The sequence below is a fragment of the Carettochelys insculpta genome, chromosome 3, assembly GCF_033958435.1.
Source record: "Carettochelys insculpta isolate YL-2023 chromosome 3, ASM3395843v1, whole genome shotgun sequence".
Taxonomy (NCBI): Eukaryota; Metazoa; Chordata; order Testudines; family Carettochelyidae; genus Carettochelys; species Carettochelys insculpta.
In genome coordinates, this window is record NC_134139.1 from 4,490,547 (window position 1) to 4,505,115 (window position 14,569).

The following is a 14,569-nucleotide window of genomic DNA, read 5'->3' on the forward strand; positions in this document are numbered from 1 at the left end:
ATACAGTGTCAAGCTATTTTACTGCACCACTGTTAAGTAAACTTTTCAAGACCCATATTATTAAGCCACAAGGAAGGCACATATGACAACAGAACAGTTGTGGTTCTGCTAAACAAGAAGAAAAGGCTGGATGTGAGTGGGGCCTTTTCCACAACAGGTCTGTACTGGTGCAGAGGTGAGTAAGGGCAAAGCAGAGACAGGCTGGGGGCAGAGCCAGAAGAGATAATAAAGCTATCATTCAGTTCTCCATCCTGTGACACTGTTACACTAGGGACTGCAGAGAGCTTCTTTAGTTACTGAGCTAAAGAGGCTTCCACAGAAACACTATATGCTAGACATCTTGTATTCTTAGCCAAACTACTGCATCAAGACTCTGCTCATACAGATGGGGGGGTGGGGGGGGGGGGGGGGGTTCTATGAAAAAAATCTCAAAAGATGACAATATCTTTGCCTCTCATTTTGTACTGATAAGTTTTAATGCAAAGAAATTAGGGACTTAGTAAAATAATGAATAGGTTCAAATATGCTAAAACAGCTCAAAGGCTGCCTCACCTGCATACATGTGGTAGGTCAGTCTCTCAATGAGTTTGACAACAGTTCCTGCCTTGATGATAGGAATTCCAGATTTGGGCTGCATGTTTTCTTCAAATACAATATTTTCCTCAGAGTCTGGTTCTGCAAACCTATAAACCTCAGGACTTGGAAATCTCATCTGTTCCTCCTTCTCTTCCTGTAGCATTGTTACATCTAACATTCTTTCCAGAGTGCTTCTGTACTGTAAAGATATCAATGCTGCCATCCAGTTGTTTTTCTCTTCTGCTGATTTAGCCGCAAAAATAACACTGTTCTCATCTTTTAAAATAATTTCAAAGGCATGTTTATATTCATTAGTGTCATCTTTATCATTGATTTGTACCTTTCGCATAAAAAATTTTTCTTTCAGACGATACTCCGCATTGCTAGCACCAGGAAGTCTTGGCTGGCCATGATTTGACTTACAGCAAATCATTAGTCCATCAAAAAGGAATATATGTCTCTCATGTTTTGCACCTACACGTGTGAGAGTTCCTTCCATTATAAACTCATTGCAGCACTGTCCAATGTCTTTACCCTCCCAACCATCAATGTTTTTCTGGATCTCATTCATTTTCTTGATTGCTAGTTGTTTCCCCTTCATCTGCTGACTATAGAACCGACATGCAGATTCACTTCAGTGAACAAGAGTAACCATAAAAAAGGAAATACTTCGTTAGTACATTAGTTCAGAAAAGATAAAATAACTCATCCCTTCTGAATGAGAAGGCAAATGCACCCTCAAAGAAACAGATGCATCAGTATGGAGAAACTGCTAGCTAATTCCCAAAGTGCCTTATTTAAATATAAGCATTTTATGCGTTATCAACTAGGCAAATTGTTACAGCACATTTTCACCTGTCTAACATGCATTCTCAATTTATTTTCATAATTAAAGAATGCTCTTTATTCTACCTTCCTCAGTTATCAGATAAGCTGTACAATGTTTTTATGTCTAAGCCTAAAGATTTAATTTTAGAGTTTAAAATTTCATTAATTAACAAGAAAATATCTAACGAGTCTTGAATTGAACAGAATTTTTAAAAACACCTAGTACACAGCACTGTATAGTGTCATTTATTTTAACCACGATCAAATCTACTTGAATTATATTATACATAACATTGCAATTAATTACTGGTTCAGCCTTGAGCTTGGTTTTCAACTGGGTACACACACAAAAGTCTGTTTAGATAACGTAAATGCTTCCACGATACAAGAATGCCTACGTTCACCCATAAGAAATGCAAACTAGCAATTATAATTTTACAAATCTGCTTACTATTTGAAAGAAAAAAAAATCTACAATTACAACTTATCTTTCTGCTTACCACTAGATTCTCAGGATGTCTTGACCAGTTGTGTGCAAGGACACACACAAATCCAAAAGGTTTTAAAACAATAACAAATTATCTTAGCTTTGATGTCACTTCCTCTGAAAAAACAGGCTTGTCACAAACTATTTTGTTCATTGTTCACTGAGAGAGGAAACTGGGAACCCTGGATTTATAGCAAAGCATCGAAGGCTGAAAGCAGGAAAAATGGAAACACGTTTACCTAAGTCTTCGCTTTGCAAGGCTTTTGGAGCATATCCGTTCCATGCTACTCTGAAGATTAAGAAGGGCTGTTATTGCTTGCTTCAAACATTCTTTATCCTCTTCCTCCTCACTCTTTTCTTCCAGTTGCTGTGAACATTGAAAACTAGATATTAAAATGTTAAAGAATGATTGTATATGCATGTCTGAAAACATTAAAAATAATCTTGTTTAACAGTGAGAACAAAAGTTCTCATTAGATGGGTTTACGTGGCTTTTTCTTAACTAAATCACAGAATAATCTACATTATTTTGATGCTTAGGGGAGATGACCCCCTTTAAGAAAGGAGTTCCTTAATGATCCAAGGACTCAGCTGTGCTAGGGAAGAAGCTCAGGTTTGAGCAGTGCCCCTCACGCCACCAGCAATATGGAAAAGACAGTCCCCCACTGACAGGACTCACTGGACAGGGGCATAACTGGACAACATGGTTATTTCTAAATTAATTTTGTTTATTTTACAGTACATGTGAGAGGGCATGCTTGAGTGTTTTACATTTCTGTGGGTCCGAGACATAAAGGGAAAGCCTGTGTATCTTTCTGGAGATGTGAATGTGTTTGTACACTATGCAGCCTCTTCCATATTACATACTTGATGATTTTCCTGAGAGTAGGGTAGATTGCTTTATGGCCCTGCAGGAGAAGGGCTACAAAATGAGGCTGGAAGAGGTTACACTTTGTGAGAGGCACTTGGAGGGGCAGGCTCTCTGTGTTTGAGAGGAAAAAAGAAAGAAGTACCAGAGTGGGCTTTTTTATTAAGCCCTCTTTTATAAAGGAGTTCCTTTGTTTTAGTTGTCAATTAGGTGTAGTCTGGGATGGAATTGCAGTTTGTTACTGTAAGCTACTTTGGTTTTCATTGAAAAAGGGTTAGTAGTTACATCATTAAGATGTCTTTTGCAGCCTATATTGGATACCCAGCTCTGGCAATTAAGTCCTTTTTTTGGCCACCTTAACATGGCTCTGGAGAGTGAGAAGCATAGCCAAAAGCTTCAGGAACACAGCCTGAGAGTTGTAGGGGAGAGGAGGATGTTAACAGTGAAGGCTGGATTCCTTCCAACCCTCTGTTAGATGGGCAACAAGGATGAGATAAAACAGGGTAAAAAATGGTGCTAAACAAATCTGAATTGAGATTTTTATTTCAGTGTCTCTGGTTTAGTCTGCAGTCTTCTCAGGGGTTAGGGTTTCAAAGGAAGCAATTCCTAGATTATGGCTATCCTTATGAATACATAAATCAGCTGTCAATAAGTAACAATAATTATCCAATTTGATATGACATTAAGCTCTTATACATATCACCAAGTACCACCACAACAAAATAGAAGGGTTTATTTGGCACGTTTGTTCTCAGGCAGGTTTCAGTGCCTTATGAACCTAAGGATGAATCAGAGTGGAGATGCTGTGACCACGGTTTGCATCCAACTTGAAAAGTAAAAGGTGCCCCACTCCCACAATGGATCAAATATAGTGTGTCCAGCTTCGTATGAAAATCCTGGGGAAAGTTACTCCTCTCCATAATCTGTTCAAGTTCATTATCTTCTGTTGTGGATAACAATACTGACAGCAACAACTTCAACATTCCCATGGACGGCTAGCTTTCTGAATCAATTTAGTTTTTCTCTGGTCACCAGGGCTGTGTCTACACTAGCCCCAAACTTCGAAATGGCCACGCAAATGGCCATTTCGAAGTTTACTAATGAAGCGCTGAAATGCATATTCAGTGCTTCATTAGCATGCGGGCGGCCGCGGCACTTCGAAATTGACGCGCCTCGCCGCCGCGCGTCTCGTCCCGACGGGGCTCCTTTTCGAAAGGACCCCGCCTACTTCGAAGTCCCCTTATTCCCATCAGCTGATTATGATGGGAATATGATTATGATTCCCATCAGCTGATTATGATGGGAATATGATTATGATTATGATTCCCATCAGCTGATGGGAATAAGGGGACTTCGAAGTAGGCGGGGTCCTTTCGAAAAGGAGCCCCGTCGGGAGGAGACGCGCGGCGGCGAGGCGCGTCAATTTCAAAGTGCTGCGGCCGCCCGCATGCTAATGAAGTGCTGAATATGCATTTCAGCGCTTCATTAGTAAACTTCGAAATGGCCATTTGCGTGGCCATTTCGAAGTTTGGGGCTAGTGTAGACGTAGCCCAGGAGGCCAATGAAACTATTCCAACTGGTTGCTGATTCAACTTACATGGCTGGCCACACTCATGTAGGGTTTCAATTGGGATTGGAGGTGGGAAATTTGGAAACTAAACCCCTGCCATGGAAAAACTACCAAATCCATTGATCTGAGACTGGGGCACACAACAAAGGATGTGTTCAGGTGGTACATCATCAAACTAACACAACCTGAGTATTTCCAGAAGGCTCTCAAGGAGAACACTGACGTCCTGACATAACACACTGTCAACGATTAGTGGGATATTTCCAAGCATATCCTCTACCATTAATATGGCAGACCTATAGCAACCTCTTAACCTGGCTTTGATCTTGTAGGTTGCTTAGTTTATAGATGACCTTATCAGAATTCCACGGTGACAGATTACAGCTCGAGCACCCTGAGAGAAGTTTTGGGATGCAACAGACTGCAGCACAAGTATCTCTGAAATCTTATACTGTAGCCCTGCAGGTTCTCTGCCTTGCCCATAACAAAGGCAGCCTTTTGCTGCCTAGGTTTCTGATAGGATTCCCTGTTTCACCTGAATAATCATCTTTGAGCTGCAGCCAAAGCTATTACCTACCAGGTCTCTGCAAGATCAGCCACATGGCTATACCAAAACGCAGACTGACCTGCTGAAAGGTCAGTATCAACGTAAATGAGATATTTCCATCACATAATTATGAGATATACAGAACGTTAGCTTGGACTTTGATACAGCATAATGTTATTTTATGACAAGGGTTGCAGACCATGGAAAATGAAAAACAGGTCCTTGAACCTATGCGTGTTGGTGTAAGAGAAGCAGCAGTGACAGATAAAATACTTAGGCCAAGTCTACAATAGAGCTGGAAGTAGATCCTAAATATGCAATTCCAGTTGTGATAATTGCGTAACTAGAATCAACGTATCAAGGACCAATTTAACTGGCTCTCCTCACAATGGGAGGTTGACAGCAGAAATTCTCATGTGGACCTCCCTTACTCCTTGCAATAATGAGTACAGGGGGTCAACTGCCAAGCTCTGACAGTTTGATTTTGTATGTCCCCAGGAGATGTGCAAAATCAAATCCCAGAAGACTGACCCTAATTGGGTCGATCTCCTAGTAAGTATAGACATACCTTTAGTCATTCAAGTCATTTTGGTAATGAAACACTCGCACAAAAATCTGATCATACAAATACACAATGCTTTTTAAATCTCATTCCAAATATTCTGTGCAAGAAAGAGGATCAGCAGCAGGAGGAACAGTTTCCTTGCAAGCAGTGAAGAGATTAAAATGTTTTTAAAAATTGGTCTTCACAGTCATTGTGTTTTTATGTTCATGTTACAGGTTGAACGTCTCTAATCAGGCACTCTTGGGACCTGACTGGTGCTGAACCTGAGAATTTGCTGGACCACAGGAGGTCAATCTTGTCTAGCACATTACCAGCACTTCCACTGCTTACTGGGCTCTTAGAAAACACTTAGTGGTAAATGAGAGCTAAACAACAACACAGAACACAGGAGTCAGGACTGGTTGCTGTAAACAAACTTTGTAAGACCAGGAGAAATTTGGCCACACCCATGATAAGTGGTTGTCCAGCCAGCTAAAAATCAGACTGGATTAATGATATTGCTCGATGAAAGAGTGCTGAACTAGAGAGATTCAACCTGTACTAGTTAAAACATGCATGCAGGTTATTTAATCCTGATAAGCTCTAAGTGTATGACTTAAAAAATACTTTTCTTGGATACTAATGAAATTGAATTTTCAAAAAAATAATTTCTACTTCCAACTCCATATTCATGTAAAAATCATGTGTTTAAAGCTACTAATGAATTTAATCACACCACAAGTTTTTTTTTAAATATTAAAATAAATATTAAATTTCTAAATGTTAGTTTTTTAAACTTAACTCATATTTATATATTTAAAATTTTGTAGCGTTTAAAAAATTTGGCACCCAAGACCACCATGACTATGGTTTAATATAAGTGTTACTATTGCTGAATTATTTCTTACAGTCAAAACCACAACAACTATTTGCAGAGTTTTATGTTAACCATACAAAAACTCCCTGTTCCCCTAAAGCAAAGGCTTGTCTTCACCTGTTTCTTTTTAAAAATATAGGTTTAGCAGGGAAACATGGTAGGAAGAACAACATAGGATTTTTGTAATCTAGGGTCACATTTAATACCTACTTTCTGAGGAACAAACAGGATGTCAGTCGCTATACACCACAAAATTCAAACTGCCATTAAAAGTCCCACTGATTTCTTATCTACTTATAGTGCCACCTAATGAATAAGCACAGTAATTGCAAAGCATAGGTGTTTAAAGTCACCTTTTATAAAAAAGCTGAGCATGTCTAGCTAAGCATGACTGGGATATTAAAGGTATCACACTCTGTTTGGTAAACTGTCTGTATTCTTACCAGGTATAACAGGTCATACTCTCTCTTCCAAGCTGTTAAAGTCATGGAGCACCTCTAGCTGCCAAACAAATATGCTACCATCTGAGGGTGAAACTACACTTACCTGATGATTGATCTTTCAGAGCTTGATTTTGCTGCATGTGTTAAGATGTGGCAAAATTGATCTCTCTGGGCTCAACTGTCAACCCTGGTACGCCATGCTATTGCATGGAGTAAGGGTGCGGGAGTGAGCCTGAAAAGACTAAATCTACAATAGGTAAGAAAACTGATTCTGATATGTCGATTCTCTGTATCAGAAATCAATTTTCCACCCTACTGTAGATCAAGCCCAACAGAATAACCAGTGGGCAAGAACTCAGAAGCTGTAATTAGTTTCCACACAACAATAGGTTTAGTTGCACACAAATCAAAACTAACATCCTCAGTTACTGTAAGGCTCAGCCCACCCACAAGATGTATCACAGAAATGCGTACCCACAAGTATTCACAGGTGCACTGCCCAGAGAGCCTGAGCAAAACTCAACAATTATGATGCATAAGAGAACTACATATACAGCCATCCTAGCAGTTGGAGAATGTTAACAATTGGAGAATTTTTTCCAAGTTCAAAAATAAATACTGCAAAGCAGAAGAGATTTGAAAGCAAATAGCGTATAGCATCATCTACTATCCTCTTGAATATTAGCATGAGACCTACTCCACTATTTAGGGGTATTAATCATGCCTCCGTGTAGCAGCAATAAGATTATTCATCTTCACAGTATCCAAAATAATAGCAGTTGATAAAAAATATTAATGTGAAAGATATAAAATCTCATGCTTTCACAGTATAAATCAAACTAACTATTACAGATGAGGATCAGACTCTTGTGGGGATGGATTATTCTAAATATGACTATTGGTGGGTTTCTTATACCTTCCTCTGAAACATGAAGTACTGGTCATCATAGGAGACAGGACACTGGACTAGATGTACCATGGGTCTAATTTGGGAAGAACAACATTTCTGAATTCCTGGGATAGTTATGTTACATACAAACACCAAGGAGTTGAGTATAAGGCTTTTGGAAGATCAGCCAAATGGATATAACATAATGGTTTGATTTTCCATTTGAATTAGGATCATCTTCAAAGTTAATTGGCAGGTGAGCTGTGGTTTGAGCCCCACACTGGCACATACATAAGTCAGAGCAACCACCCCTGGTGTCAGCAAACCTCTCCGACACCCTGTATTTCTTTGTATATTTTAAATGTTTTCTTCCACATAAGGCTTTCTCCATTAACCACTGTGATGGTGGGAGTTCATGCCTCCTTGATCAGCTACTTGACGTTTCTCTGTAATACACTGATGCCTTGAGCCCTGACAGAAGGCAATGATTTCAGGACCAGTCAAGGGATTGGCGCAAGAAGAAACAAAGCCATTTTGTGCATAAAGGGTCCCATAGATATTGCAGTTATGCACAGCACTTCTCAAAACACTCAGCTCAGAGACAAGTGCTTTCACATACCTGATCCACACTTGAAACAATATCCAAAGGAGGTTCTGCTAGGTGGAGACATACAACACACTGTGCAGGGAGGAACACACTGATGGACCAGTGCACTGGTTACTAGTCAGAAGTATCAGTGGCTTGGGGATTTATAAGGAACCAGAACAGGCAGTGGACAGCCCCCTCCGTTAGTGGACCACACAGAAGACATCTATGTTACAGAACACCTTAAAAAGGACCAATGTATCATGGAGTCTACCCTTCTCCCTTTTGTGGATCCTTCAGTTTGTACAGACTCTCTGTGCACCAAGAAAGTGATAGGCTAGGAGTAAGCTGGTCTCCAAGACCCAAAAGGCTCTTCGGTTCCTGGGCCTCATCAACACAAAGTGTTGCAAGCAGCCAAAAGGTAGCATGTAGGAGTAGAACATCTGGAAATAGACAAAGTTCCATCCTGCTGTGAAAACTCTGTTGAACTTCTGAGATAGCCAAGTACTGCACAAATCTGGAGGCATGTCACATTGTAACATTTTGCAAGATCTTTTGGTTTAAAAAACCGCCCCCACTATTTTCAGTCCTCTGAGCTAATTATAACTTTATGACAACACAAACACACTTTTGAGTTTAACAGGTGAATTTAGCTTCATGTTACAGCACAATTCTCATAATATGTTACTATTCTACTTAGACAAACAGAACTACACTTTAAGAGATTATTACAGATTATTTTTCATGGGCTATGCTGATTTATTCAATGGTAGACTTTTAAATTAGATTATATTCATGGTGCTACATGGTCTTTCCTTAAGTGAACATTCCATTATACGCCAAAACCTAGGAAGAATCAATGATTAACTGAATTAGGGAAACCCCCCTCCTGTCGATGCCTAGTATTACCTAAGTAAGATAATATATGATACAATAATATAATCAGGAGAAAAAGATCCCACTGAAGTTTGTTTTCCCTAATACCTAGAATTCAAATATGACGTGATTTTTGGGGTCCTTCAAAATTCACATTTGATAAAACTAAAGCGTCAATATAACAAAAAATTAAAGAATCATACAACAAGTTTTAATGTAAGGTTCTCCAGTTCATAAGCAATTTCTGCCTTGACAAACTAAGCATTACACAGCTTTCATGCAGATTTAATACATGTAAAACCTCAGGATGATGTTGGCTAGGTGATCGATTCTCAAATTTTTCTATAGTGCTGTCCAATGTACCAAAATAATTTCCATCAACCCCACTCTCATATAGCTCTTTTTAAAAAAAAAAAGTTGACCCCCACTGTTGGAGGAACCCATGTTCCAGATAGGTTAGGGAATTTTGTACTTTTGTACTTGCTAGTGCAGAAGTAAGGGTTTCTTCCACATTGGAAAAGGAAAAAAATTCTTACGTTTACTCATTATTAGATGTACAAAATCAATTTTATTAAACAATTTCTGACACTAAAAAGGTATGGTCAAAAATTCTTGTTTAAATATCCACAAACAGGTGCCAAAATATGTTACTTAAACTACTATTTCAGCACATACAAATGTAATCTAACCTTACAAGCAAGAGATGAAAATAGCATCAAATATCTCAATGTTGGCAATAAAAGTGACACTTCAACTGCCTAAAAAATATTTTAGAAGTCTACAATGGACTCAAATGGCTACTTTCAGATTCTTCCTACAGATTTTTTATTCTCAAGACTCCAGCACTGAGAAGCTGCATACTGCCGCTTCCACAACTGAAGAAACTGATGTAACTAACAAAACCCATCATCGTTTCACCTTCCTCCAATACTTTAGGTTCATCAGGTACTTCCACACTTATCTTGTCTCTTACACAGCAGTTGCATTACAGTAAAACCCCGAGACACACCCACTCCAGTTGCGTGTACCTCAGGTTAATGCAACTGCCACCCATGACAGGAGCAGGGAAACCAGGAACAGCCTGGCTCCCAGCTCCTCTTCACATGTGGTAGCTGGGAAACTGACCAGCACCAGCACCAGCACTGGTCAGTTTCCTGTCTCCTGTGAGAGCCCTGAGCTGGACCCTGGCTCAAAGCCCTCCGCTGCTCACAGGAGACAGTTTCCAGAAAACACAGGACACTGTCTACTCTGAGCAGTGGGGAGCTGGAGCCTGGCTCCCAGCTCCCCGCTGCTCAAGAGAGATGGGAAACTGAACAGTGCTGCTGCACTGGTCAGTTATCTGGCTCCCCGAGTTACCGGAAAATTCAGCTTACATGGGGCTGCCAAGAATGCAACCTCCATATAAGTCGGAGGTCTACTGTATTTTTCTGGAATACAAATGCAAACAAAAAGGTCTAGTTTTCCTCCTTGGCCCACATGTTCTTGGGACTCCTCTCCTCTTCCTTGGAATTATCTTGCTTTTTCCTCTTCAGTGGGAGCAGCACTGCGAAACACAGACGAACATTTTTTTCAATAACTAAGCTGGTAACATACATGACTACATCTATGTTTGAAATATCACAAAATATTTTACCTATTTGCTTCCACATTTGGGCATGAGGACATCAGTTTTCTTTCTCCATCATAGTAAAGTAAGGATGATCTAAAACACAGTCTTTTTCTTATATAATTCCAATTTGTAATAAAATTCACCTTAACAGCTTCAACATAATTCAGCCTGGAGTCTGATTATTGGGCAATGTTGGGAGGCCTTAAACTCAACTCCCTGGCATTTCTGCATTTAGATATGTAACATGATAACCTCTGAATGCTGCATCCAGCCAATTCCAAATTTTTCAGGGTGTGTACTAAGCATCAATGGGCAGAACCCTATTCATTCTGATGACAACTGGAAAAGCCAAAGGGGTAAATGGAAGACACACGGAACCTCTTGGCATCTGGTTTGCAGAGCTAGCAGGTTCAGCCAACTCCATTACTGTTTATAGACCAACAAACCAGTTGACTGCAGCCATTATCATCTTCCTGTTTTATAATAACCCTCTCCTGAGATCTGCCATTCCTTCCTATACTATTTAAAAATGCTGACAACCCTGAAAGAGAAAGAAAATAAATATATAAAAAGGAGAAAAAAAATGATGGGAGAAAGGAGGCCACAGAGACCTCCTGGCATGAAGACGACATAGGGGATATACAGGGATTCAAGGACCCCCTGAGATGACCAATGAGCTCAGCCAACAGAAGCAAGGTGTGTAACCTGCTAGATTGCTCCTATTTCTAAGTTGATTATGTGTTTCAAGAGGTCTTCATTTGGGAGACCATCTAAAATGTGAGCAGAGCTGCACTTTCTGTAAATGCAGAAGAGAACTATATACCCCTGTCATGCTGCATGCCCATGTATACATACACATGGAGAGAGAGAGAGAGAGTGCTAATGTTAAAAGAACACAGATTACCAGTCAAACATTTGTAGAGTAGGAAATATTAGATTTAGGGGTGCCTGGGCAAACTTTGTTCTGTCTCCTTTGTGCATCTTTCCTGTATGCTAAATGAGGTAGAGTTCGTGGAAAAGATACCATGTGATCATGCAGTTAAAGACGACCATAATGCATATGTACAACAAGCAGTCAAATTAAAGACAGCACATCTGACATTGCTTAACTTTCAAACGTTTGATTTACCAACCTAAACAATGCTAATTTAATTTATTTTTATGTTACTTCCTAAATTTTAGTTAAAAAGCAAAAAGGTAATATAATCTGATTTTAAGTATAACTGTTACAATTCCCTATCATGCAGTGTTTGTGAAACTTTTAGTGCTGGAGTACAGACTGAAAGCCCTTGAGCCACAGAATTAACTTTATGAGCATGCCACAGCAAAAGCCTGGTTTGGGGAGAGGTTGAATAGGTAAGACCTACTGGCATGGCTTTCCTAACCCCTTGGAACAGTGGAGCCAACAGCCACTGCAACCCTGGGGCAAGGAAGGGGTTGGGCCTCAGGTAGTCAGCCCTCAGCATTGCTGGATTATGGTACTGGGCACTTCCAGCCTTCAGAGCCATATGGAGGAGAACCGCAGTGGCAAGCAAAGAGGAATGGGGGAAAAATGCAAGTAGATGAAGGCATTTGCTAACAGCTTGTAACCCAGCAAAAGCTAAACACAATTTCATGGGACAAAGAAGAGGAACTTCCCTACCCTAATGGCATGCCTTCATGTCAAACATCAAAAGTTCACTGCAAACAATGCAGAGGGCCTTGGGAGTTCTTTACAGAGAAAAGTGTTAAGCAATGGAAGTATAAGAGTCATTACCAACCCCCCATAATAATATAAGTCTGGTCTACCACTAAAAATCAGATCAACCTAGACTGATATTGCACAGGACTGTGAAATATTTTATGCCCTGGGTAATTTTGTTATGTCAAGCTAATCCCCAATGAAGATGCACCTAACCTGACAGAAGAAGTCTTCTATTGACTTAGGCACCACCACTCAAAGGGAAGATTTAATATAGCTACTATAACAAAAAACTTAAAGCCCTTCTGTCAATGTAGTGTCTGTACTGCAGCTGTGCCACAAGCCTACCACAGTACAAAATTTTATATTCTTCACAATACTGAAGGCATAATTCACTCAATTTTTTTTATTTAAACAAATTAAGAAATCTTACTACAATATACAAAAATTGAAGTGGTCTTCCAGACTAAGACAGCAAGGTACAAAAATTCAAATTCTAAGTAGCTGCCATTTCTGGTCCATTTCAGTTGGCTAAAAAACTGAAAAAGAAAAACCTAAGCAACTCCCACTGTCTCCACACATCAGAAATATAACATTCTATTTCTCACTTTATAAAGAGAATTGCAACATTATCAGATCATCTTTTCACTGCCAACATTTTACATACCTACATTGTGACTAGACCAGCATTTCCCAAACTGTGTTCCGTGGAACACTGGTGCTCTGCGCAATGAGAAGTGGTGTTCTGTGAAAAAATTTTGATGCTAGTGATATTTTTTCCTTCTAAAATATTAACTATGAAATTATGTTTGTATCAAAAATACTAAGGTATTTAAATAGTACTTGGATTGTAGGCATATTAATATTTATAATACATTCATAACAGTATAGTTATGCGAATCATGCTGAAAAAAAAATCAGTCAATTTGAATCATTTTAGCATGAGTTGTATTCAGAGAAAGCACATGATGCAGCATCTGATATGAGGATCCATCTCGCCAGCATCATTCCTAATATGAAGCAGATTTGTGATAAGATACAAAAACACTCTTCCCGTTAAAAAAAGCTGTCAAATGTTACTTTTTCTTTTCCTATAGTTTTCTGTAAAAAGCAAACAAATCTATAAAACCACAAAATTTAAAAATATTTTTCCATATCTAATTTGTTTTGCATTTCTTTTTCATAAAAATGTTTTTAAGTTTTAAGGAAGGAGAGTCCTTTTTTTAACAATATTCTTTCTATTTTTGAACAAAAGTGACACTAACCATCCTTCTTTTAGCAGTCATATTGACATTTTGTTTCGGGTTTGTACTTATTTAGGTTTATACTTAATTTTTAATTTTTATACTTAATTATAGGGTTGCTAACCGTCCTCCTGTCAGAAGGACATCTATTGTTCATTCAGATGATCTTCTCTTGTTGTTTTTTATTCTCTATAAAATAAGACATCTAAAATGACTCTTTTAAATCAACTTTTGAGCATTACATGTGGCAATATTTTGGTATCACACCCTCCACCGCACCCCAACCAGCAGGTATGTGTTCTGTCAATGTATTTCAAGGCCAAAAGCATTCCATGGCCAAATTAATTTGGGAAATGCTGGACTAGACAAAAGGACATGGCGATACCCTGTTTCATATGCTCCCTAAAACATTGCCCTGTATACTTTTACCATTGACTGAGTATAATACAGAGATAGAAAGCTGAATTTCCTAAAATTATAATAAAGTCACAGTTTTAGACTAAATTTTATGTAGACTTATAATAGATCATGTTGACTTATGGTTTTGTAGATTTTTGTGATTATAGACTCTGTTAAGACTTTCTGCTAGGTAACATACACATTCTTTACTACTCTGTTCACTCTGTAATACGCTAAATTGTAACAAGCTTTGATATACGTTCTCTGTTACAATACACATTCTTTGTTCTTGCCATGATGCAGTTATGCAAATGTGTGCCTGTGTGTGTGTGTGAATGAGAGAAAGAATGGAAATAAAAGGACCTTCAATACCTAGAGCATCAGAGGTGGAGACCAGGATTTGGGCTAAACCAAAACAAGGCAGACTGACTACCTCAAAGCTGGAGGCAGGCAACCCTTTTGATGAAGAATGGATAAGGACTTTCCCGAGACAGCAACACCTTCAGGCCATCAGAACGTAACGCACCACCTAGAAGGACTGTTTG

At 39.1% G+C, this 14,569-nt stretch overlaps 1 protein-coding gene across 1 annotated transcript in view; it reads right to left on the bottom strand.

The window, feature by feature from the left end:
* SOS1 (SOS Ras/Rac guanine nucleotide exchange factor 1) overlaps positions 1–14,569 on the bottom strand; it is a 90,267-nt gene that overhangs the window by 37,781 nt on the left and 37,917 nt on the right. Inside the window, exons 9-10 of the mRNA XM_074989287.1 lie at positions 2,131–2,258; positions 553–1,208 (exon numbers count right to left, since the gene is read on the bottom strand). Coding sequence (XP_074845388.1) covers positions 553–1,208; positions 2,131–2,258 — 784 coding nt within the window. The remainder of the gene's footprint in view (positions 1–552; positions 1,209–2,130; positions 2,259–14,569) is intronic.